The sequence below is a fragment of the Colletotrichum fioriniae genome, assembly GCF_027942845.1.
Source record: "Colletotrichum fioriniae strain IMI 355084 chromosome Unknown scaffold_2, whole genome shotgun sequence".
Lineage (NCBI taxonomy): Eukaryota > Fungi > Ascomycota > Sordariomycetes > Glomerellales > Glomerellaceae > Colletotrichum > Colletotrichum fioriniae.
This window is the reverse complement of record NW_027076838.1, coordinates 115274-136846: the sequence shown is the minus strand read 5'-3', so window position 1 is coordinate 136846 and position 21573 is coordinate 115274. Positions and strand designations below refer to the sequence as shown.

General features: G+C 52.6%; 5 protein-coding genes across 5 annotated transcripts; 2 read left to right on the top strand and 3 right to left on the bottom strand.

The window, feature by feature from the left end:
• Positions 1-459: 459 nt before the first annotated feature.
• Positions 460-3400, bottom strand: SNRPD1 (Small nuclear ribonucleoprotein Sm D1; the record flags this gene model as incomplete). The annotated part of the gene is made up of 7 exons (XM_065756373.1): positions 460-764; positions 857-906; positions 1597-1886; positions 1947-2477; positions 2657-2899; positions 2978-3108; positions 3160-3400. The coding sequence occupies 7 exons, from the start codon at positions 3398-3400 to the stop codon at positions 460-462; spliced, it is 1791 nt and encodes a 596-aa protein (XP_065614742.1).
• A 1602-nt stretch (positions 3401-5002) lies between these two features.
• Positions 5003-8741, bottom strand: ACR2 (DNA-directed RNA polymerase I subunit RPA2; the record flags this gene model as incomplete). The annotated part of the gene is made up of 2 exons (XM_053195178.2): positions 5003-8212; positions 8274-8741. 2 exons carry the CDS (start codon positions 8739-8741, stop codon positions 5003-5005), a joined length of 3678 nt encoding a protein of 1225 aa, XP_053047449.2.
• Positions 8742-13206: 4465 nt separating this feature from the next.
• N0V96_001912 (uncharacterized protein) lies at positions 13207-14097 on the top strand (the record flags this gene model as incomplete). The annotated part of the gene is made up of 4 exons (XM_053195179.2): positions 13207-13256; positions 13410-13482; positions 13561-13580; positions 13689-14097. 4 exons carry the CDS (start codon positions 13207-13209, stop codon positions 14095-14097), a joined length of 552 nt encoding a protein of 183 aa, XP_053047450.1.
• A 2089-nt stretch (positions 14098-16186) lies between these two features.
• N0V96_001911 (uncharacterized protein) lies at positions 16187-17323 on the bottom strand (the record flags this gene model as incomplete). Its single annotated transcript, XM_053195180.1, has 1 exon — positions 16187-17323. The coding sequence occupies one exon, from the start codon at positions 17321-17323 to the stop codon at positions 16187-16189; it is 1137 nt and encodes a 378-aa protein (XP_053047451.1).
• Positions 17324-20274: 2951 nt separating this feature from the next.
• On the top strand, positions 20275-21384 carry N0V96_001910 (uncharacterized protein; the record flags this gene model as incomplete). The annotated part of the gene is made up of 2 exons (XM_053195181.2): positions 20275-20504; positions 20565-21384. 2 exons carry the CDS (start codon positions 20275-20277, stop codon positions 21382-21384), a joined length of 1050 nt encoding a protein of 349 aa, XP_053047452.2.
• Positions 21385-21573: the final 189 nt, after the last annotated feature.

Sequence of the window (21573 nt, the reverse complement as noted above, 5' to 3'; positions counted from 1 at the left end):
GTCGTTGACATGTACGCGTCTTTACTTCGGCCGCATGATTGTGCTTGCAAACCAGCCTCATGGCACACCCAGTTGGGAGACGTGTAGTTCATTTTACTGGAATTGTAGTCTTTTTTATTTCCTAACCACCCCCAACGCCTGAATAGCATCCGGTTGGTCTCAATGTGTAGGGGTACCCTTCTTTTTCAAGCTCGAGGCCCAAACTGTAAAATAAAAAAAAAGTTCATCGACGGTCCGTCGTCCCTAAGGGGGTTGGGCATAGATATGTACCCCCGTGAAGAGTTTCTTCATGATTCACAAGCGACCATTTCCGTCTTTCTTTCCTTGAGCGAGGAAATCTTTCTCGGCGCCCATCAAAATTGTCGGTGTCGTTCCAGTAAACCAAGAACAACAGGTGTCGACGGTCGGCCCTCGTCGAAAAAAAACAGCGCGTCTTCATTTTGTCCCATTAACCTCAGTTCAACCACGTCCGCGACCGCGTCCCCGACCACGGCCTCTTCCTCTGGGGCCGCCTCTTCCTCCGCGGACAGGGCCGCCGCGCTCCGCCTCCTTGCGCGCCTTGTTCTTGGGCTTCGGTTGGTCGTCGATGAGCAGTGTGTCGAGCGGCAGCGAGTCGGGCAGGATGAAGTATCGGATGGTCGAGCCGCGGATGTTCATGGTATCGAGCGAAACGGCGTCCTGGCCCCGCGGTGTCATCTTGACTGTGCGCAGCGCCGTGTTCATCTGCGGCGAGACCGAGGTGATGGTGCCGTGGACGATGGTGCCTGTACGCGTTAGTATTCGGTCTGGCAAACGATGTGCAGCGCTTTGCGCAACTTTTTAGAGCGGTGGGAAAGAAGGGCAAGAGTCTACTAACCATTCTTGAGTTCGATTGTCACCGTCTCATTGGCGCATTTCATCAAAAATCTAATTGTTGGAAGTTCTGGTCAGCTTTATTTTGGCCTCGTTTTACGGCGAGCGACCTTCTGCATCTCTGAGAAGGAAAGCTCAGCACACAGATTGACGGCAAAAGGAGGTAAAGAGCGATCAATTGCGCGTACCTGACGAGTTTCATTTTGGCGGCGGCGGCGTTCGTGCGTTGAGGATGTCGTTCGTCAAATGGAAAGGCGGCTGGATGCGAGACCTCACGACTGAGGTTGGCAGTCCTGGGTGACGGAAGGCTGAAGCTTCGGAAAAGCTGCTATCCCGTTTCTGGGAAGTGGGGCTACGCTCAATGTGAGTCGTGAGGGTACCTGAGTCACATCAACTAGGCCCACGTGACTGTCGGCTTCACCTCTCATCATGTCAACTTAATGGCGGAAAGGCGAAAGCAAATTACACGTTAAAAAGCAGCTATTTCTAAGTCTTCTAATCAATGGATCCAGGAAAATATTCCCGTAACTTAGTCTTTTCCCAATGGTAACGCAGAGACGACATCAGCCGAGGCTCAGCACAAACCTCTCCACCATAGGACCCCATTTTGGAAGTTCACACTCGTTCCTAGATGCTTGAACACGAGCGCTTGCGATCTGGATGTGTAGGCTGTCTATCGTCCTTGCCTCAACTTCACTCGACCCTTCTCCGAGAACCCGGACTTGGAGATGTTTCACAAGGTACGGTACGATCTCATCGGGTTCGAGCCCAGAGATAGTTTGCGCCGAAACCATGTGCACCAAGGCCGAGGTCAGAGGAACTGTCCCGGATACATGGTTACCTGGACCCATGTTCTTCATCGCAAATACGCTCATTGATCCGATAAGGTTCGGTGCAGATGCCCAAGCAGTGGGCTCCTCGGGGACTTCACCCAGGAAGAAATGGATTGCAAACGAGCCATTCAATGCCCCATTCTGAACGTGAACATTGGCAATCCATTCGGTGTACATGTCGTCCTCAGTCGCTACTTTGGTCTGAAAGTCAGGATCTCGTGAAAAGTCTAGCACATGCTTCGAAGTAGTTCCTTTTCGAACTTGGGATAGCGGGCCCCGTTCCCTTTTGGACGTTGCCCTCCGTTGCTTCCAGGCCAGACCCGAGGGACTAGACGAGCCGTATAGCTTGTTGATAGTTGCTATGAGGTGAGCTTGTTCTTCAGACTTGTGGATTCCCAGACTCGGATTTGTTTCCGCGTACGAATATCCGAAGGCTGTGGTGTCTCTGGCCATTGCCGAGTTCCAAAAGGTGCCATTGGCGTCCGCATAGAACGGCTTGAGTTCCGTGAGCCAATTTTGAACGGTCCCTGACGGCATGGTGAAGGAAGGCTCCATTGCGACTTGGGATGTGACCCAGGCGGTAGGATACAGAACTTGCCACATGGCGACTATTCGTTCCACCATAGTATGGTGCAAGAAGAACACCGGATCGAATGCCGAATACTGAATGTAATACAGATGGCCACGGTCACCCACCAACACGTGCATGGCATCGTGTAAGGCCTCCACCGAGTCGTATTGCGTCTGATTCGACGCCGTCCCCCAATATTTGTTGCTGAAGGGTTCAAAATCCTTGTAATTGGAAAGGAGAGTATAGAGTCGTTGCTGGAGTGCAGGCCTGGCATGCTCGATCGAGTGCGCTATGCTTTGGTTGTCCGTTGTCTCGAAAGGAGCTCTCATTGTTTCTGTCCAATGGGGAAACTTGTGCTATCAGGTTTCTACTCTTTGATCAAGTGGGTTTCACTACTTACATCGCCTTGGGAGAAAACCTGCGGGTCCAGCGGCCGGAATTTGTAGCTGTATAATGGGTTGGCAATGGTCTGCCATCCGTTGGGACCATACAATTGAATTGCAGGCTGCTCAAATTCAGTTAAGTAGACGCTTTCTCCGAGCGGCGGTGTAGTGGCCCAGTCCCAGTATGGAATCCGGAAGTCTATCGCAGCGTCTTGGTAGTAAGCTCGTTCCGTGGGGTCTGGGAACCATGAGGCAATCAGCTGCACGAGTTGGAAGAGAATTTGCTACTACAATGTTAGTGACTTTGCAGGTGGCGTCACAACTTCATGGGATCTAACCTCGTACAAAGCAAGATACACGCGATGCCACGATGGGAAGAGAATGGACATGTGGGTGCAGTAGCCCCTTTCTTCGCCTCCCGGTACGCCGGATACGCCATTCCAGGGCACGAAAGGAACGCCGTGGATACCTGCTGTCTATCAGAAAGCCAATCGACGCGATAGTGGCCACTTATTTTTACCTGCGATCTGATACCACGACAGCTGTTCGCTTTGATTCGTGAACTGAAACATGCTTGACGCGAGGAGGAAGAGATTCCACTTGAAAGGGTTCTCCTTCAACTCTCTGATGTCGGGGCGGTTAGGAATAGTTCCGTTGATGGAAGGTAGTTTGGTGACAATAATTGGATCCTGCGTCTGGCGCTTGACCATCTTCGCCGCGTCGAAGCCATAGTCGTAGGCCGACGGGGATGGTATGGCCATTGCGGCAGTAGCGAGGAACACAAGACATAGAAGCATGGCGCAACGGAACGCGTGTTCTGCGCCGCTGTTATTGCAGTCGACTCGGCCAAAGTCAAGAGTATGAGAAGGTTGACAAGGACAATGTATGTTGGTGTTCTCATAGGATGGTATGGAGACGTGTTGGATGTCAGACGGTCGTAGTAATAGCTGTCCAGGTCGGTCAAAATTTCGGCACAGCCAGATTGCCTTAAAGAAGGAAACCAGGTGTGACGATGACAGCAAGATGATCGTGTTCAAAATTCCGGGATTGTTTGGATGTTGATGAGTGCCGGTCTCGACGACCAAATTGTGTCGGAAATAGGTAACCTGCCCGAGAGAAATTTGAAAAGGGCGAGTCGAACGATTTTTATCGTGCCAATATAACGCACTCTGGACTGAAACACACCTCAAGGCAGTTACAGAAGGCAAACAGGATGCGAGTGGCATGCCGCATAGCCGCAATGGTACGGTGCTTGCGTAATTAACTTCCTGGTTCCCGATGACAGTCTCTAGATTCCGGGAAATAATTAATCAGGAAGGCGTCGAGACAAAGTAAATCTGCATGGTTCAATCCCAAGTCGTTAGAGGAAAGAGGAGCGTCACCATCTAGGTAGGTACTGGTGAGAGCAGCAGTAGACTGAAGTGGAGGGCACAGGGTTTGGCTCTCGGTATGTTGCGGGCACGAAACGTGCCGTACCTTCCTGCCCAACTACAACAATGCGACATGGCTTACCTTCTCTCAATGTTCCAAGAAGTATCACCATCGTGCATTGCTTTGTAATCAAGCACAAGTCGGAAGGCATCCGTCAACAACAATAGCTGAGAGACCAGGGCGCTGTGGCACATCAAGCCAGGTGAAACTATTCAGCCAGAGCAAGAAAGCTCAGCATAGATGCAGATAAACGAAGCCAGACCGGTATGAAGATTTCACTGACTCAATCTCAGACATCTTGGTTGCTCACAGCGGCTGTGGCATTTCTATATCAAGTCACCCTGCAAGTGAGCTACAGCAGCTTCCCGTCATACGTCGGGTCTGGAACGACCAAGAAAGGAAAGCCTGAACAGCTACGAGGGACCACCACCAACTACCTTGGATACCACGAGGCCTCTCAGGTACGCCACGAGTTTGCTAGTTCAAGTCTGTACCATGGTTGACGGAAGTGCAGAGATATTCCTCAGATCCGTGCCGCCAGTCGACTGTCAAACTCTGCACAAGGCGGCTGCCGACATTGTCTGTGCGATGTCCGCCCAAATGATTGTTTGTTGATTCGGTATCCTACATAAGACAAACGGTTCAGCATCTGATTGTGACTGCTCTACACATGCTGATGTTACGTAGTCTACGCTCGCACCACCTATGTCGTTTGTCAAGCCCTCGGACTTCGGCTTGAAGTCTTGAAGGCGAAGCTGAGACTCAGTCTAGGGGGTCAACCCAAACATGGGAGCTTAATAAGAAGAAACTATCACTGATTGGCGAGAAGCACTTGGGCAAGCGTTGTGAACCTCTGTCCATTAAGAAGTCATAATTTATGTACAAGGTGGAATACATCTTTTGTCTACCGAAACGCCGTCGATCTAAGCCTCTTAAGGTAATGATTTCATGGGCTTCAAGGGGCCCTTGCGAGGCGCGTCCTTGGAGTCGATGCGGTACTTCAGCTTGACACCCATAGCCGCCAACTCCACATCCAGGAACTTGAGCGCACCCGGAACAACGACAACCGTCGTGTTCTCGCCTCCGACCCATTGGTTGCCCTGGCCGTCCTCCCAGATCTCTCCCTCCACCTTGGCGGCGCTCTCCGCGTCGCCGGCGTCGAGGCGGGTCGCGCAGTTTCTGCAACGCACTGTCGTGACCTGCTTCTTCTTACCCACAAATGGTGACACGGTTGGTTGAACTGAGAGGAACGAACCACAGCTTCGGCAGATCCAGGATCGCGTGTAATCGGAACAGTTGAGCAGACGATCCTGAAGCAGGAAGGCCGTACCATGAGCGAGCAGCGCGTCACGCTCCATCTCTCCCACACGAATACCACCACCACGCTTTCTACCCTTGATGGGCTGGCCGGTTGTCGGCACGACTGGTCCCGTCGTTCGCACTTGGTACTTGTCGTTGACCATGTGACGCAAACGCTGGTAGTAGACGACACCGACGTAAATATCGGCGGCCAGTTCCTCTCCCGTGATACCAGAGTACATGGGCTCGTTGCCATGGTAATTGTACCCGGCCTTCATCAGCTGATGACCAAAGTAGTCACCGGCGGTGTTCTCCTCATTAAACTTGAAGGGCGTGCAGTCTTGTGCCAATCCGTGGAGAGCGCCGGCCTTTCCAGCCAGTGACTCGACGAACATACCGATTGTCATACGAGAAGGGAAAGCGTGAGGGTTGATGATGATATCGGGCTGGATACCAGACTCGGAGAAAGGCATGTCGACAGCGGGCCATTTCTGGGAAGCAACACCCTTCTGTCCGTGACGAGAAGAGAACTTGTCACCGATGACCGGGGATCGGGGAACTCTGAGCTTGATGGAGATCGTCTGGGCAGGCTCATTGCCCGACTCGCTACCGAGCACACGTACTTCCTCGACAAAGGCAGTCTCAGACTCCTTGTACTTTTCGTAATGTGTCTGTCCATCCAGGTTGATCAGCTTGCCGCTGTAGTCTGCTGAGACCGTGTGCCATGCGCAGAGCACATCTCCTTCTTGGACCATCCGTCCAACGTAGGGCAATCCATCCTCATCAAGCAGGCCACGGTAGAACCCCTTGACAAAACCGCCGGGGGCGAAACCGAAGAGCTTGGTGATGTTTTTGGTGGCTCGCGTTCTCTGTTCTTCCTTCAGCGAGACCTTCTTTGTCTTGTAGATAGTACCGTGGCCGAATCCTCTTTCGTGTGCCGACTTGTTCAGAATCATGGCGTCGTCCATGTCGTAGCCAGTGTATGAGATAACCGCTACAACGGCGTTGAAGCCATTGGGGAAGTTGTCGAATCCATAAGCGTTGTGTAGAGGCGATCGTACGACCGGTGTCTGGCCACTCTGAATTCTGTACATCTTGTTGTCCGTTCGGTGCCGAAGAGCCGTTGCCGGTGTTCCCATGGTTTGCTTACCCATCTGACATTGGTACATGTTTCTGGGGGACTGGTTGAAGTCTGAGAAGGGCGTCATGTTGGCAAGAATGGAGAGCATGTTGGTTGGGGTCTCCTCCACGTGCGTCGACTCGCCTGACACGATTTCGTTCTCAACAACGGCGATGGACATGTATGGTTGCTCGTAGGGCCCGACGAAGTCTACCTTATCAAGAGGAAGATACTTCACGGGTCTGACCATCCGCGCAGGCGCAGAAGATAAGTAGATACCAGGATAGGAGCCGCCGTTTGAAGGAGGGACGTATCCGATTTCCAGTTGAAGAGGGACACCGTGAGTTCCCTCAACCTTCCAGAAACGGAGAGTGTCTGCGATTCTGAGAGATTCACGAGGTGCGCAGAAGCCGATGAGTTTACCGTCAAGCATGATGACAACGCTTTCGTCTGTAGCCGCAGAAGACGTCTCCACAGCTCCCAACTCTGCTACGAGGCCGGGAATCTTGGAGGCGTCGACGGATTCGGTCATGATCTTACACTTGTGAGCCAGATGGTTAAGCAAACCGCAAGGCGAACCATCAGGAGTGTGTACGGGGCACAGGAAACCCCAAGACTCGGGCAACAGCTTTCGGACCGTAGTTGTCTTCAACTCGGCAAAGAAGGCACCTCTGTGGATCATTCGGAAGTGACTGATGAAACGGAGGAAGTTGAGCTTTTCCGCTACAACGGTGAAACCGGCTGTTTGTTGCAAATCAAGACCAGAGGGACTGGTCAGGTTACCTGTGGAAAGGAAATATTCCAGGCCGTTTCCAAGGTTCTCGTTGGCGTGTCTGAAGATGTTGGCAGGGAACTCCTTGGCGAAGTCCTGCGATGTGAAGGGCGTGGCTGGGTGCTTTCTGGTCCATTCGCGAAGAGATAATCTGACAGCAGTCGATAGGAACTCCTCAAGGCGCTCCTTGATAATCATGCCGTACAGGAAACCGCCAAGAAGGACTTCCTGGTTTTGGACAGCATCAGGGTTGTCGACAGCGCAGTCGCCTGCCACGAGAGCATACAGCTTTCTGATCATGAACAAGAGCATCTTGAACTTATCGTTGTCCTCCTTCTCGGTGACGTTGATGTTACCAAGGTGAACAAGGACAACCTTGCGTAGGAACTCGGTGCCAACATCGTAGTTGGACATGGTGTCAGGTACACCCATCACCACGCGGAACTTCTCTCCCAGGTAGGCTCTCGTCTCGGTCTTGCTGTAGAGTCCGTATGACTTGTAAGTTCGAAGCAGCAGCTCGACACGGTCCGTCAAGAAACTATTCTTGGCCGACTTCGTGTTGGAGAGACCAATCAGTCCTTCGAAGATGTCACGGTCGTTTGTGTCGACGAGAGCCTTGAGGACCATCATCACTGGTACAAGGTACTCATTCTTCTTCCAGGAGAAGCGGAACGTCATGTTGCCGTCGCTCAGGTAGTGCAGAACGTTGGTCTGAGATGTCTCATCGGGCCTGACCGATCGGACGATGATACCGTACGGGGTGTAGCCTTGGCCTCGGTTTTGGAAACTCGGTCGGTTGATCGCCATGGGGAAATTCCTTCGGTTGACTTGCAGCAGTCGGATAATCTTCTCGATACCGTTGACAATAAAGTAGCCGCCCAATTCTTCGGATTCCTCCTTTCTCTGCACCAATTGAGCCGGAGAGTTGCCCTCCAAGTGGCATCTGTTGGACTGCGAATCACTCATTAGCACCCCGCCGTCAGTCTTGCAATTGGTGCACAGAAGCGCTTACCTTGACCATGATTGGCACCTGTCCAAGCTCGCGCACAAATTCTTTCGGATCACCACCATTGACCCTGTACTCAAAGGTGGCGGATAGCCTGCCTCGGTACGTCGAATGGCGTTCTCTACATTCGGAGGGCAGAATTTCACGATTTCTGGCGAACTTATTGGAGGGGGGTAGCTGGGACTTTTGCAACGCTACACTCTTGATCCGTACGGACAGGCGGTTCTTGCCTTCGAGGCCAGCCCTGTCGTCGCCATCGAGGTATGTCTTTGTGCCAATATCCTCTATGCCTCGAGCGAGGAGGCTCTTGTCGTCGCTGGTGAACAAGGCATTGAAGGAGTCGATGTGAGGGCTTACAGCCTCTTGCAGGGCAGGATAGGCCGTGTGATCCTTCGGAGGGTTGCGAAAGAGGTTCTCGCGACGAACGGTATTGTATTGGTGATCCCACTCGGTGCTTGTCGCTGAGGGCGCCATGTTCGCTCTCTCGTTCGCTTGCCTGCGACTGGTATTGTTAGCTTAAGTCGTGAGACTTCTTCCCTCTTCCACTGTGAACAATTGCTGGCTTACAGGGGACTATGTCATGTGTATGTAACGAAGTCAAGAACTGGTCTCCCTGGGCAGGACAAACGCGACAGAGACAGGGAGAGCGATAATGTAAACTTCTTCCTACTGCACCGGGTTTCTGGATCGCAGAGGGTTAAGATGCGACAGTCGGGTCCTCGGTGAAAACAAAAAAATAATTATGGAGATTGGAGCGGAAAAAATTGCATCATCCAATCATGGCGCGGCCTCGTCGAGGGTGCAGGCCGTTATCCAAGACAGTGCGAAAACGGTGCTTTATCTGAGGTGCGGGGCCCTGGTCTTGAGATGCTTCTCCGGAATGGAGGGCCCGCGGAGACGGAACCCCACTGTTGCGGGATTGCGCCCGGGACTGAGATGCTCTCGGAGTTCCCGTTATGAGTGGCACCCGATATCCACGGAGACCGACCCACTCCCGTCCGTACGCCAGCCTTCACCTCGGACAAGGCCTTTCACTAAATTTTTTATCTTGTGGACGCCAAAGTAAATTAGTCGTAGAGATGGGATGTTGCGTGTTCTGCAGCTTTTTCTTGACTGTGACACCAATGATTCGTTACCTCTAATCTGTCACGAAACTTCAGTCACTTTTGACTGGACCCGGTTGGTTACTCAACGTGATGTGAACCCGACGACTGGGAATGGACGGCGGAAGTGGACGCGTCAATGGTTGGTGGTTGTCATCGCCCGGGTTCGCTGACGGAACTCTGCTCTGTTCGTCTGATGATCGAGATGGTACATTGGGTTGGTGGCAGCGCCATGGCCGCAATGAACTAGACTGATCATACTGAGTCGAATCAGCACAGTGAATTCTCACATAGGATTGTAGTGCCTACCCAGCCAGGGAAACCATTCAGCAAGATGAAATTCCCAGCCCAAACTGGAATCCGTCAGGCAGGGTAAGCAACCCTCACTGGGTGGCCCAAGGTGTAACAGTTATCCGCACTAGTTAGAGGGTAGGGTAGCAGAGAGGTGAAGTAAGGTAGGTGAGGTGAGGTAAGGTCAAGTCAGGTCAGGCCTTTGGGCGTAAAAGTGGTCATGCCGTGCCCCCGGATATCGTTGGTTCTCACCAATGCTCGCGGTGGATGGGTACCCTCCCCGTTGAATCTAGATTCCGGCAGTCTCCAAAGAATGCAACTAGCAAAGGAAGACTTCTGATTAGTAGAAATTACAGCGAGCAGCTGGCGACTTGCAGCCCAATCTGCACTAACTGGGGCCCGATTCCCCAAGGCCAGGAGCTAAGGCATCTCCAAGGACATTCTACACAGTACGTGTGATATCCCCACCGAGGTACTCGCGATACGTACTTCCCGCCCTCACTCTCTGTACCTAGGTGTAGGTAGTCCACGGCCTCCGCGACTCCGCACCCGTCATGAGATGATGGCAGGGTGATGCCCGGGGGATGCATAACATCTGCTGTCGCCCTTGCCTCTTGGCCTCTGCCTGTCTCACCTGCCAAGCCCCTGTCCTCTCCAGCTTTCGGTCGAGGTTCCGCACTTATTATCTCTATCTACCTCACTCCTCCTCACTAAGCACACCAAGGTAACCTAAGGCAATGGACGGTACCAACACCTGCTACTTGTGTGATGACACCACCTTACCTCGGGAGAGAGTATCGCAGGCGTAAATTCCGATTTTCTTCTGTCCTGTAGTAGAGGCGTCCCTCGGACCTTGGTTTTCAGATCATCCGGCCAACCCAACGTATTTGTTCTGCCAAGCTATTTAAAAACAAATGGCATGCTGACTTCTTCTCGCCCGCCTACATCCTCTATTCTCATGGCCCCTTCCCCATCTACTGGCTGGTACGGGATCTGGAGAAACGGAGAAGGTGAGGTAAGGTGCCTTAGAGAGAACAGCCCAGATTATCTCATCTCTTGCAAGGTAGGTAGGTACCTTAGCTTAATAAGTGCCGCACCTTCCATTGGGCGTAAGACTGAGGTGACTGACTGCCTTCCTTGCCTTAACCTTCTCATACTAACCCCCAGCCGTGGAAGGTACATCTTGCGGAAAAGGTTCCTTCCTTCCATGAATATAATTGGGTTGTCTGCAGCTTTTGTCGCCCGCGTGCTTGCCTGCCTGGAGAAAGAGCCCAGCCTGCCTTACGGTCCCTCCCTTCCCTTCCCTTCCATCACCTTACCTTACCTTACCTTATGGCCCTTACCTGACCATGCACCGTTATTGCTAAATACTCCCGGTCTGCATCCTGCTTTCCTGATAGACTCGAGGCTCCCGTCTCATTGCTTTCTATTCATCCAACAAGGTCCGCCTTTCATTCAACTCGTGCCATCGAAATACCCGTTTGGCTGCCTCCCAAGGTCGAGCCTGTATTGCCTCCTCATCTCGCTCGCAGAACCTGGCCCGACCTCCATTGCTGGTGATCCTCCAAGAAACAAGGTAGCCACCAACAAACGCCTTTGTCGGCGAGCCGCCCGCTTCTCGCCTCGCCTCTCATCACAGTCACAACGTCATTAGACGCCCAACGCCGACGACCATTCTCCCCTCTCTATCGCACCGTCCTGCCTCGGCCCGCACTCAGCCAGCCCTTGCAGGTTGCTTGACGGGGATTGCCAAACAGATCTGGAGTTGTGCCGCCTGTAACAATCTGGATCCTCACGCGCCCTTCATCCTTCTTCTCACCTTCCCCTTCTCGACATATCTTTCTGTATTGGGGAATTTATCGGCCATCTACTTCATCTACCCTTCCACCCGCAAACGTGAACACCTGAGCCACCTTGCCTTGCACACCTTACCTTACCCTGGAGCCTACTAAACAACATCCGAGGTGGAGAGCCAATCTTCGCGCCCACCGCATCACTTCGGGGTCTCCTTTATTAGCCTTGAAAGTCTGCATGTCTTGGCCTTACTTTGGACACCGCGGTTCGAATCGCTGCAACTCTTCAACCTAAGCCAGCTAGGAGCGACTTGACCCACTCATATCGGGTTCTGGTGACTTCCAGGACGTCTAGGCTATCGCGCCTCGTCGCCGTCTACCTCTGCCTACCTTGGCCGTTCGCCCACCGGATTACAAGCACTGCCTGCACTAAATACAACCATCCGTCACATCCCGTCCCTTTGGCATTGGCATCCGGGAGCATATCCGCGAGCTTTCATTTCACATCAGGTCACGGAAGCGTACTCTGGTCAAGTCATCCACGTCTGCCAAAGAGTTCCATCATAGTCGGATCGAGCGCCGTGGTATTGAATAACCGCCTCGTAGGCTGGTCCCTGTCGAAAATCACCCTCCGCCGCCGCCGCCACGCTCGCATCTCATCCCTGCTACCGCTGCCGTTTGCTGTCGTCAGTGGATTGACTTCCATGCCGCTGCCGCACATAACGTACTGCAAAGGCACTCACACCCGAACTCAGGTGCACCGGCACACGGTTGGCATACAATTACGCATTAACCGTCCCTGATCGCAGACCTTTCTCGCGCCTACCGTAGGCAGATCCACCTGATCCGGTAGAAGCAAACGAATGAACCCCCAGTCGGTGATCTTGTAACCGCTGCAGACCCTGTCTACGCGGTTATTCTCAGTCGTCTTTTCTTCCCCAACCGCCAATTCTTGCGACTCCAAATTCGGCACTGTTCATTTACAGCTTGTGCCCCTCCTCCCGACCCCGGTTCCCCGACCCCAAGCTTGAGGAGCCAGATCCAGGGTAGGTACTCAGTCACTTCCACGACCCATCAACTCTCACCATCCCGTCTTTTTTTGGTGGGGACCTACTATACCTTACCTTACCTCACAGGCTGCTCGAGGTACCTCTTCCGTCCCCAAAGGGACAGACAGACCAGGCCAGGCCAAGCGTCACCTGCGCTCTTCTTTTCTGGTTCCCGCCCGCCGCCTGCACTGTCTGCACCTGCATCTGCGCCGCAACTTGCTCTCAGTTCCAGTGTCGTCGCCCGCCAACGAGAAACCAGCGACGCCCATCAAGCCTCTCTTTCTGTCTCTCCCGCCCCCATCATCGCACAGAAGCAGAGCAGCAATCTGCGCCGCCATCTACCTCGTCGATGCCAGCGACATTTGACTTGCGACATTTGGTCGGTTACCACGGGTCATACGAGACATTTTTATTTCCAATTTTTAAAGGCGTCTGAGCGCATCGAATACTTAAGCATCCAAATCACAACTCCGCACCCATCCTTCCTCCCTCTCCTTCTCTCACCGTATCGACGTCTCTTCCGAACGAAATAGCAATCGCCACGCCACCGACCTTTCTCCGTTGCGCAACCTCTATTACCGTCGCGCTATATCCGGATCCAAGACCAGCACACGTTGGCGACTCCTCATTTGGCCACCTACGCATACCATACTTCCTCCTCCACGCCAGCGCATCGCGCTCATTTTACACCACCACCATCACCATGGCGGGGCTTTTCCGGAAAGTGTACGACTGGCTGTTGAGGACGTTTTGGTGAGTGCACTTTGCTTGCCGCGATGAACAGCGGGGGTGATTTTCAGCGATGGACGGCCCGCGCGCTCTGACCTTACCCCGCCGCGCCCACTCTGCCCTTACCCTCGATCCTTGGGGATGGTATCTTGAGCTTGAGCTGACTTGCGACGACAGGGCGACAGAGATGGATGTGACGATGATCGGTCTCCAAAACGCGGGTAAGACGTCTCTACTCCGCGTCCTTGCAGTAAGTGAATCCTTTCCTACACCTGCCATGTCATCCTCCGCACCAAACCCGTTCGCCCGCTGACATTTACACTTGTAGGGCGGCGAGTTCACCATCGAGTAAGCGACCTCCGTTTCTTCTTCACCCCTCAGAACTGCCTACTGTGCCGTCTTTGGTGTAATCGGTCTCGGCTAGCGGCATCTTCGGCTAACTGAAATCTCGTGTAGCTCGATCCCGACGGTCGGATTCAACATGAAGCGGGTGCAACGAGGACACGTTACACTGAAATGTTGGGATATTGGTGGCCAGCCCCGGTTTCGAACAATGTGGGAAAGATACTGCCGTGGCGTCAACGCTATCGTCTTCATCGTCGATATCGCTGATATGGACCTGCTGCAGCAAGCCCGGGAGGAGCTTCATGCTCTCATGGACCAAGCATCTCTGAGGGAAATCCCGCTCCTTGTTTTGGGGAACAAATCGGACCTCCCACAGAAGTTATCAGTGGACGAGCTGATCGATGCGCTTGACCTCAAGTCCATAGGCCACCGCGAGGTCTGCTGCTACGGCATCAGCGCCAAGGAGGAGACCAACTTGGATGCTGTGCTACAGTGGCTGATGAAGTGGGCGAACAGGTGATGCCTAACACTAACGCGCGTTGGGTGTCTCGATCCGCCGCGTGCCCAGTTGTCCTGCCTTGCCGTTCCTACTCGATCGCATCCCTCTTGGGGTTGTGGGCCAGTGGATTCGAAAGGGGCAACATGATTGCTGAAGACGAGGGGGGTAAACCGGCACGGTGTTCGGTGTCGAGACGTCGTTGTGTCAAAATTGTCCTCCAAATCATGGACCTTCTGACGTTGTTAGTCGGTCTGCGACAGCATTAGCAGCAGTAAGCGTGCCAGGTCCCCCATGGCGTTTTCACCATATCCCATATACCGGAGCGGGAGGGAAGGGGACTGTTTTCAAGCGGTAATTTGGATGGCATTTCTGGAAGCAGGGCGCTTGCCTTTGGTTTTGAAGTTAGCACGCCGGAATTCCCAGTCATTTGAAGGTCATCTAGCCTAGAAATGCTGGTACGCGGCACCGCTCAAGCGAGAAATAGCAACGTAGAAAGGAGCAGAGCGGGGTATGAGTGGGTGGCCATGACGATGCTACGAAAGTAGACGAAATGAATATCATGACTGATGTACGATCTCCTGATCATTTGTCCACCTTGTATTTGTATGAGGTTTCTGCTGCCGCAATATACTTCTCAGTATGTGAAGAAAGTGAGCCGCTTCACCGTAAAATCGACAGGAGCTGGTCTGAACTACAGCACCAGTGCGTGGTGGTGTTGAGAGAGAGAGAGAGTGAATGTACAAGAATTGATAGAGTTAGGAGAGGGGTAGACAACAGTAGAAAGAAACCAAAGTAAAGAACATCGGATGTCTCGAGGAGAAAAAGTAAAGAGAGGAAATAGAGGGGCCAAAGAGAAAGGAAAAGATATCAAGTTCATTAGTTTTTTTTAAAAAAAAATAAAAAAAAGTCAGTCTCTTTTTTTTTTCCTCTCTCCTTCTCGTTCAGCAGCGGCAGTCTTGCGCTCTCTTATTGTCGTTTCCTTTGCGCAGCACACAGACCAGAGACTGCCAGCGCATCGCGCATCAATGCATCGGTTTCCATCTGCTGCTGGCGCGACGTGATTGGTCCGCCAACCGACGCTTCCGCACCCCTTTGCTGCAGGGCCCATGGGGTGAAGACACAGAGGAGGGGTGATTTGGTGCCGTTGCGCTGAGGTGTGCTCTCTGTCTCTTGCGTTGTGTTCTCAATGTCTCGGAGGTTCGGAAGAGAGAGAGAGAGAGAGACAGAGAGGAATGTAAAGTTGAAAAGGAAGGGAAAACCGAGTGAAGTAGGTAGACAGACAGGTTGATAAACGGAGAAACCGGTTTGGAGAATAAACGAGAGTGAAAAGAAAATGTGCCCTCTATTGGAAATAGCTACGTATTTGGGGGAGAGGGCAAGAAAATCCCCCCTCCCGCAGGACCCATTCAATGAGCGATGCCACGATGTGTTAGCCAGGGATGGCCTGGTGATGCTTGGGACGCTAGAGGTGGCAGAAGTGCCAAGCGGACAGGACAGCTGCTTTTCCTTCTTGCTTCCCGTCGTCAACCCCACACTCACTGACTGGACGCCAACTCACTCGCTCACTCTTTACCACCTAGGCTATTTTCTCTGGATGGGCAAGAATGGTTTTCAGCTCTTTAACTTGACTTATTTCACCTCACTGACCTTCTCGAATTCACAGCGAGCGAGTGAGTGTATGGTATTCGGTGAGTCGATGACTACTTCGTACTGTCACGTAAGGTGAACATGGAATGTGGAACTCATGTACCCACTCAAATACTCATTGCTCGCTCGCTCATTCGATGTCATCCACATCACTAAGATACATCTTTATCAAGAAACTGGAATGTTTCTCACACCACCCACAAAACAATGCGGCACGACCACGGGTGTTGAGAATGTATTTAACAGGGTGTCCAATTCTTTGAGCTTCGGTTCTCTTAGTGCTCGTGAGGACTTGCCAGGTGCCCTCCCTTTTGGATTCGCCATCCATCCCTTCCTCCAGAAAAAAGACGATGATGATGCGATTCCGCCATGTGACCAGTAACTCCATGCTAATGTGCCCATTTAAACAGAACAGAAAATAACAAACATGATTAAGTAAGGAAGAGACGGGAGTCCGGGACGGTCATGGGTAGTCGGTAAACCCAGCTGAAGGCCCATCCCTATTCACCATGTAACCAAACTTTTCCGGCTCGTCCAGCAGAATGCTCGGCATATCTGTGTTATTCTCGAGGCGCACAAACTGATCAACGTCCCGGCCCCAAAGGTCTTTCCCGTTCCTGATGGCGTCGGCTATACGGTCCTTGTTTCGAAACCTTTCGCCATTCATCCACTCGTGGGAGAAGGACGACATCTTGGTGAGAAACTCATCGACGGTGGCGAAGCAGCTGGAGCAGTGCCAGCAGGCGTTTCCAAGATTCGCTTTCTCGAGATCGTAAAGGGGCTTGAAGCCCCCGTCTCCCATGCGGAGGTTCGCCGGCAGGAGTGTGCGTGAGCCCTGGTAGTAAGTGGCTTGCGGGTGTTCCCACTCAGGTCCCGTGTGGAGGAACTGGAAACTGTAATAGTAGAACCGGCTACGCAAAGTGAGGCGGCGGGGGAACTGGCACGTTCGCAGCACCAAGAGTGTCTCTGGCCGAGCAATCTCGTCAACGTCGGCGACGAGGATAACGTCCCCGTATATCGGAGCCTGCTTGCCCACAAGCCTAGGCAACACTTGGGTGTACATGGCGTTGCGCTGTAAGTCTTCATAGTCCCACGACCTTCTCGGATTGAAGTCTGACGGGAATTCGAGCTCGTGGTAGATGAGCTTGTCATGGTAAGGCTTGAACCGGTCCCAATTCTCCTTGATCGTGAGTGGCTTGGGCCTGCCAGTAAAAGTCTTTGGAGACTCAACGATGACAAAGTAGTCAACGTAGTCGTAGGTAGAATTCAAGCGTATTTCCATCCAGTCGAGCTCTGTGTTGACCATGAACAGGTCGTATACCTTGCGCTGGCCAGTCTCTGACTGTGGAGTGAAGACGGGGTACCCGTGGTGCTTGCAAAACTTGGCGGCAGCATCGGAGGAGTAGAAGCCATGATGATCGCTCTTGTTTCCGAAATTCAGACCGCCTTTGGGAAGCTTGAGGGACAGGTCGAGGTTTGATATGCGGTGGTCGAATCTGTCAAGTGCAGGATGTTGGCTAAAGTATAAAATGAGGCAGACCGTTATAGCCAATGAAAGTTTCAGGATGACAGGAAAGCCAACGTGCCATTGAAGAACCATGGTGTCGATAAGGGTAGTTGTTGGTTGATAGATGACGACCTTGGTCGGAAGGGCAGACGTTTTGGTCTTGAGTCGTCGCGGCGAGGCTGTTTCGTCACCTCTCGAAACAAAAGCTGGTGACCGGATTTGATGTTATGGCGAATGTAGCGTCCACCCTAGGCCGGCGTTAAAGGTCGAAGCGAGAAAGGATATCCTAGCCAGAAGGCAGTGTGAGGAAGACACACTTCGCAGAGCTGCTCAGATGAGAGCATCCGGGCCACGAATCATTTGTTGATGGGAATAGCCTTGTTGCATATTTTCAGAACTGGGGAAGTTTGTAAACCGCAGGATACCAGGGAAAGGAACCAGTCGGGATATAAAGTGTATGGTCGTGTCGAGGCTCGGACAGGCTCGAGCACCGGTGTCACCTGTGAAATATGAAATAGCTTGAGATGCCAGAGGAAGGAGCGTAGGGGGGCGAGCTGAAGCAAAGTCAAGCAAGCACACGTGCTTTAATGAAAGAAACGTTTTACACTAAGGTAGGCAGAAGTTCTGATCAAAGTAGCACACTCTAGCTGGGTGGTTTACCGGGGAAAGGCTCAGCTATGGGCAAGTTTAGGTTACCATAAAGGTAGCACTAATAGCGCGATGGCGGGCGCTTCATAGTTCATACAAACCAAGGGAGCCCCTGAAATTGCATTGAAGAGCAGATCGGTCGAGTTCCATTGTCGAAGCTGACAGGCACACCGCGGCACCATGTCCTCTCAGCTCGAGGTGGATGTGAGTCTCCCGTGTCTTGCACTTGCAGACATGTGTCCACCTGGGCTACGATTGTGCTTGTGTGGCCTGTTGTCCAGGAGTGTTCGGAGGAATGGTAAACTTGGCCGGCACATTAAGATACCGTCCGTCCGGCCTTCCATTTGATGTTGATGAGCCTAGGATTAAGGGTGGGACCAATACCGCTTGCGTTTTCTGTTTATGTAGAAACGCCGAGAAGATAACTTTATTCTGATGGTGGTAGATCAGACGAGCCAGCCTCGGGAGGGGAAGATATACGGTCTAAGAAAACACACTGATGTTTTCAGCCCAACGATCATTCTCGCGATGGCCAACAGCACTCATCTCGCCCTTGAAAGGAAAGTGAGCAGCATGATGAGCGTGAGAAGGCATGAGCATCCGGGGTTCCGTGGTGCGTGGATAGTGTGAATGTGAAAGATGAGAAGCAGGGGACGTTCTGCATGATTGGTGCCGCCAACAGGGGTGTAGCAAGAAGAAGCTTTTACCAGGCCGAGTGGGGCTTAGTCACTCCTGCCCAGTGGCCCTACGCAGCCGTATGTCTCTCGAACAGGTGAAGGCGTGACAATGATAAAAGCTAGGCATTGCTGCGCCTAGGTCAACGGCGATAGCTTTCAGCACTGTCGCGCTCCTTTCCCGACGATCAACCTCGTGTGGCACCGAACGTGCTGAGTAACGCCCCTACGCAAGCTGTGAGGCGCAATCCATCGTCGGCGGAACTCCACGATCAACAACACCAGAAAAGACTTTGATGATGGTTGCCTAGTGCGGGTTTACACACTACCGTATGCCATTACCTAAGAGGGGATTCGGGGATTCACGATCCCTCAATATGAATGCCCCGCCTACTCCTGAAAGACAACACAAGCCAAGGTGAAGCTTTCGTCTCAATACCTGGTCAAGAAAGGCCTTCAGAGCTTGGTGTGTCTGAGCAGCCACTGTCCCACCGCCCAGGTTTCAAGTTCCAGCAATGCCATCACGGGCCAAGCCCAACGGGCCCCAGCTTCGAAGCTTGCTCGATTCAAGCACCTGTTGGCCTGAAACAAAATCATTCTTCTCCTAAGGAAGAGGCTAAGAGCTGAGATGTCAAGATGCCAATGGTGTTCCTGCAACATTTAAAATTATACCGAGTACCGTCCCTTTACTAAAGGTAACTTGTATCCTTCTCCAATATTTCTGCGAGACGCATTGGCCAATCCACTGCATGCTATGTCATCACTTCAAAGCCCCCTGCGGAGATCGAGATAAGATAAGCAACGTTAAGGGAGCGAGGTTAATCGGCGAGTCCCTGCCGAGTCGATACAACCAAAGCTACCTATTATGTAGTTAGGCACGAATAGCAAGTACTGACATGAATATCTGCTAGGACACAAGCAGCTTGATATGCCGCCTCTGAAGTACTTGAATGGTGAATACCAGTAGCTCGAGGCTATACTTAGCTTTGCGGTCCATAGTCACTGTTGTCGGGCAACTCTCGAGACGTCCAAGACCATCCGTACCTCGGAACGTACTTGGAGTGCTCCACTCATGACAACGTCGCTGGTTGTTCCACATCGACCCCGACTCCGACCCCGGACTTGCTAGATAACGTACCGATACTGTGTATCTGTATGGAGAGCTTGTATAGAGCCGGCCCACGAAAGCATCTCGCCCCGGCCAGACCCTAAAAAAGATGAACTCTGCCAGGATAACGGGTAAGTTCAATCATTAGAAAACAGCTTCGTGGTGCCAGTCTCCTCGCTGCTCGATGCCACAGCACTAGAATTCACTCACACGAGAGCATCCCACCTTCAGGAATCTCTCGAAGCCAAGTCGGAACACTAACCGATCGATCACCCACAGTTCCATTCGCCTTGCGCGCGACGTTGAGACGACCTTGTAACCAGCCAACCCCGCAGCTGTCAACGACCTTCAACGCCCTCACCCGCCATACTCTTTCAGGCTTTGCCGCATCCATCCACACATCGTCCTGCCGATCAATTTCAGGAGCAATGTCCCCAGCCGCTGTTAGTAGCACGAGCAATGGCACTGCCAGTGCCTCTAAGCAGAATGCTTGGGTTGGTCATCTCGGGGCCGCGGGCTTCGACCTGAGAAGTAAGTAAGGGCGTCGGCTTGATCAAAGACTGGTAAAGTAACAATAATGACAAGGCGATACTATGACCACTCCGACGGCTTCGATGCTCGCTGCCATTCAAAATTGCAGCTTGCTCGACGATGTCTTCGTAGAGGACCCCACAACGATGGAACTTGAATCTCATGTCGCCGCTCTCGCTGGCAAGGAGGCCGCTCTCTTAGTGCTCTCCGGGACCATGGGCAACCAAGTAGCCCTTCGGGCTCTCCTCACACAACCTCCATACAGCGTGTTGAGTGACCACCGCTCTCACATTATCAAGTATGAGGCTGGCGGGTTCGTGCATCTCCTTATAGCTCTCGTACTATACGACATCTACTGATCAACATTCTTCAGTGTTGCCTCGCTTTGTGGCGCCATGATACAGCCCGTGGTACCACGTAATGGAGCCTACCTGACACTGGAAGACATTGAGGCCCACGCTGCTCTTGATGACGATGTCCATACATGTCCTACCAGGGTCATCAGCTTGGAAAACACCCTCGGCGGTGTGGTGACACCCTTGGCCGAGGTCAAGAGGATCGCAGAGTTTGCACGCAAGAACAACCTCAAGCTCCATTGCGATGGTGCCAGGATGTGGGAGGCTGTTGCCTCTGGAGCCGGTAGTCTCTCCGAATATTGCTCACTGTTCGACACGGTCAGCTTATGCTTCTCAAAGGGCCTCGGTGCTCCGATTGGAAGCATCGTTGTGGGCGACGCAGCGCACATCAAGCACGCCCGTTGGGTGCGCAAGTCTATCGGCGGTGGTCTCCGGCAGTCTGGAGTGGTAGCGGCTCCTGCTAGGGTCGCCGTTGACGAGACATTCGGAAAGGGGCCCAACGGTGAAGGTGGTCTTTTGAAATCGTCTCATGAAACCGCGAAGAGAATTGGGGAACTCTGGACAAGCCTTGGTGGCAAGCTTACCCTTCCAGTCGACACCAACATGTGCTGGCTTGATTTAGATGCTGCTGGGTGCAGCACCACGGACTTCATCGCATTTGGGGCCGAAGAGGGACTGAAGCTCATCGGTAACAGGCTGGTTATTCATTATCAAATTGCTCAGAACCAAGATAAGGTTCTGCCTAAGCTAGAGCAAGTCTTTCGGCGAGCTCTAGAGGGGAGCAGTCAGACAACAGGAGGGGAGAAGGGCCCGACGAACATGTACCAGCCGCGGTAAGGTTGAACGTAGTTTCTCGGAATCTCTGAGACTTGATGTTCACCATGGGACGCCAACTTCAATCAACAATGTTACGTCTATATCCTCAAATCATCAGAGCTTACCGCAGACCCAGCCTGAGTGTCCTTTAACTATGATCCGGATTACACGAAAGAAGTAAGCTTCACTGGCTGGCATTCCAGATTCTAC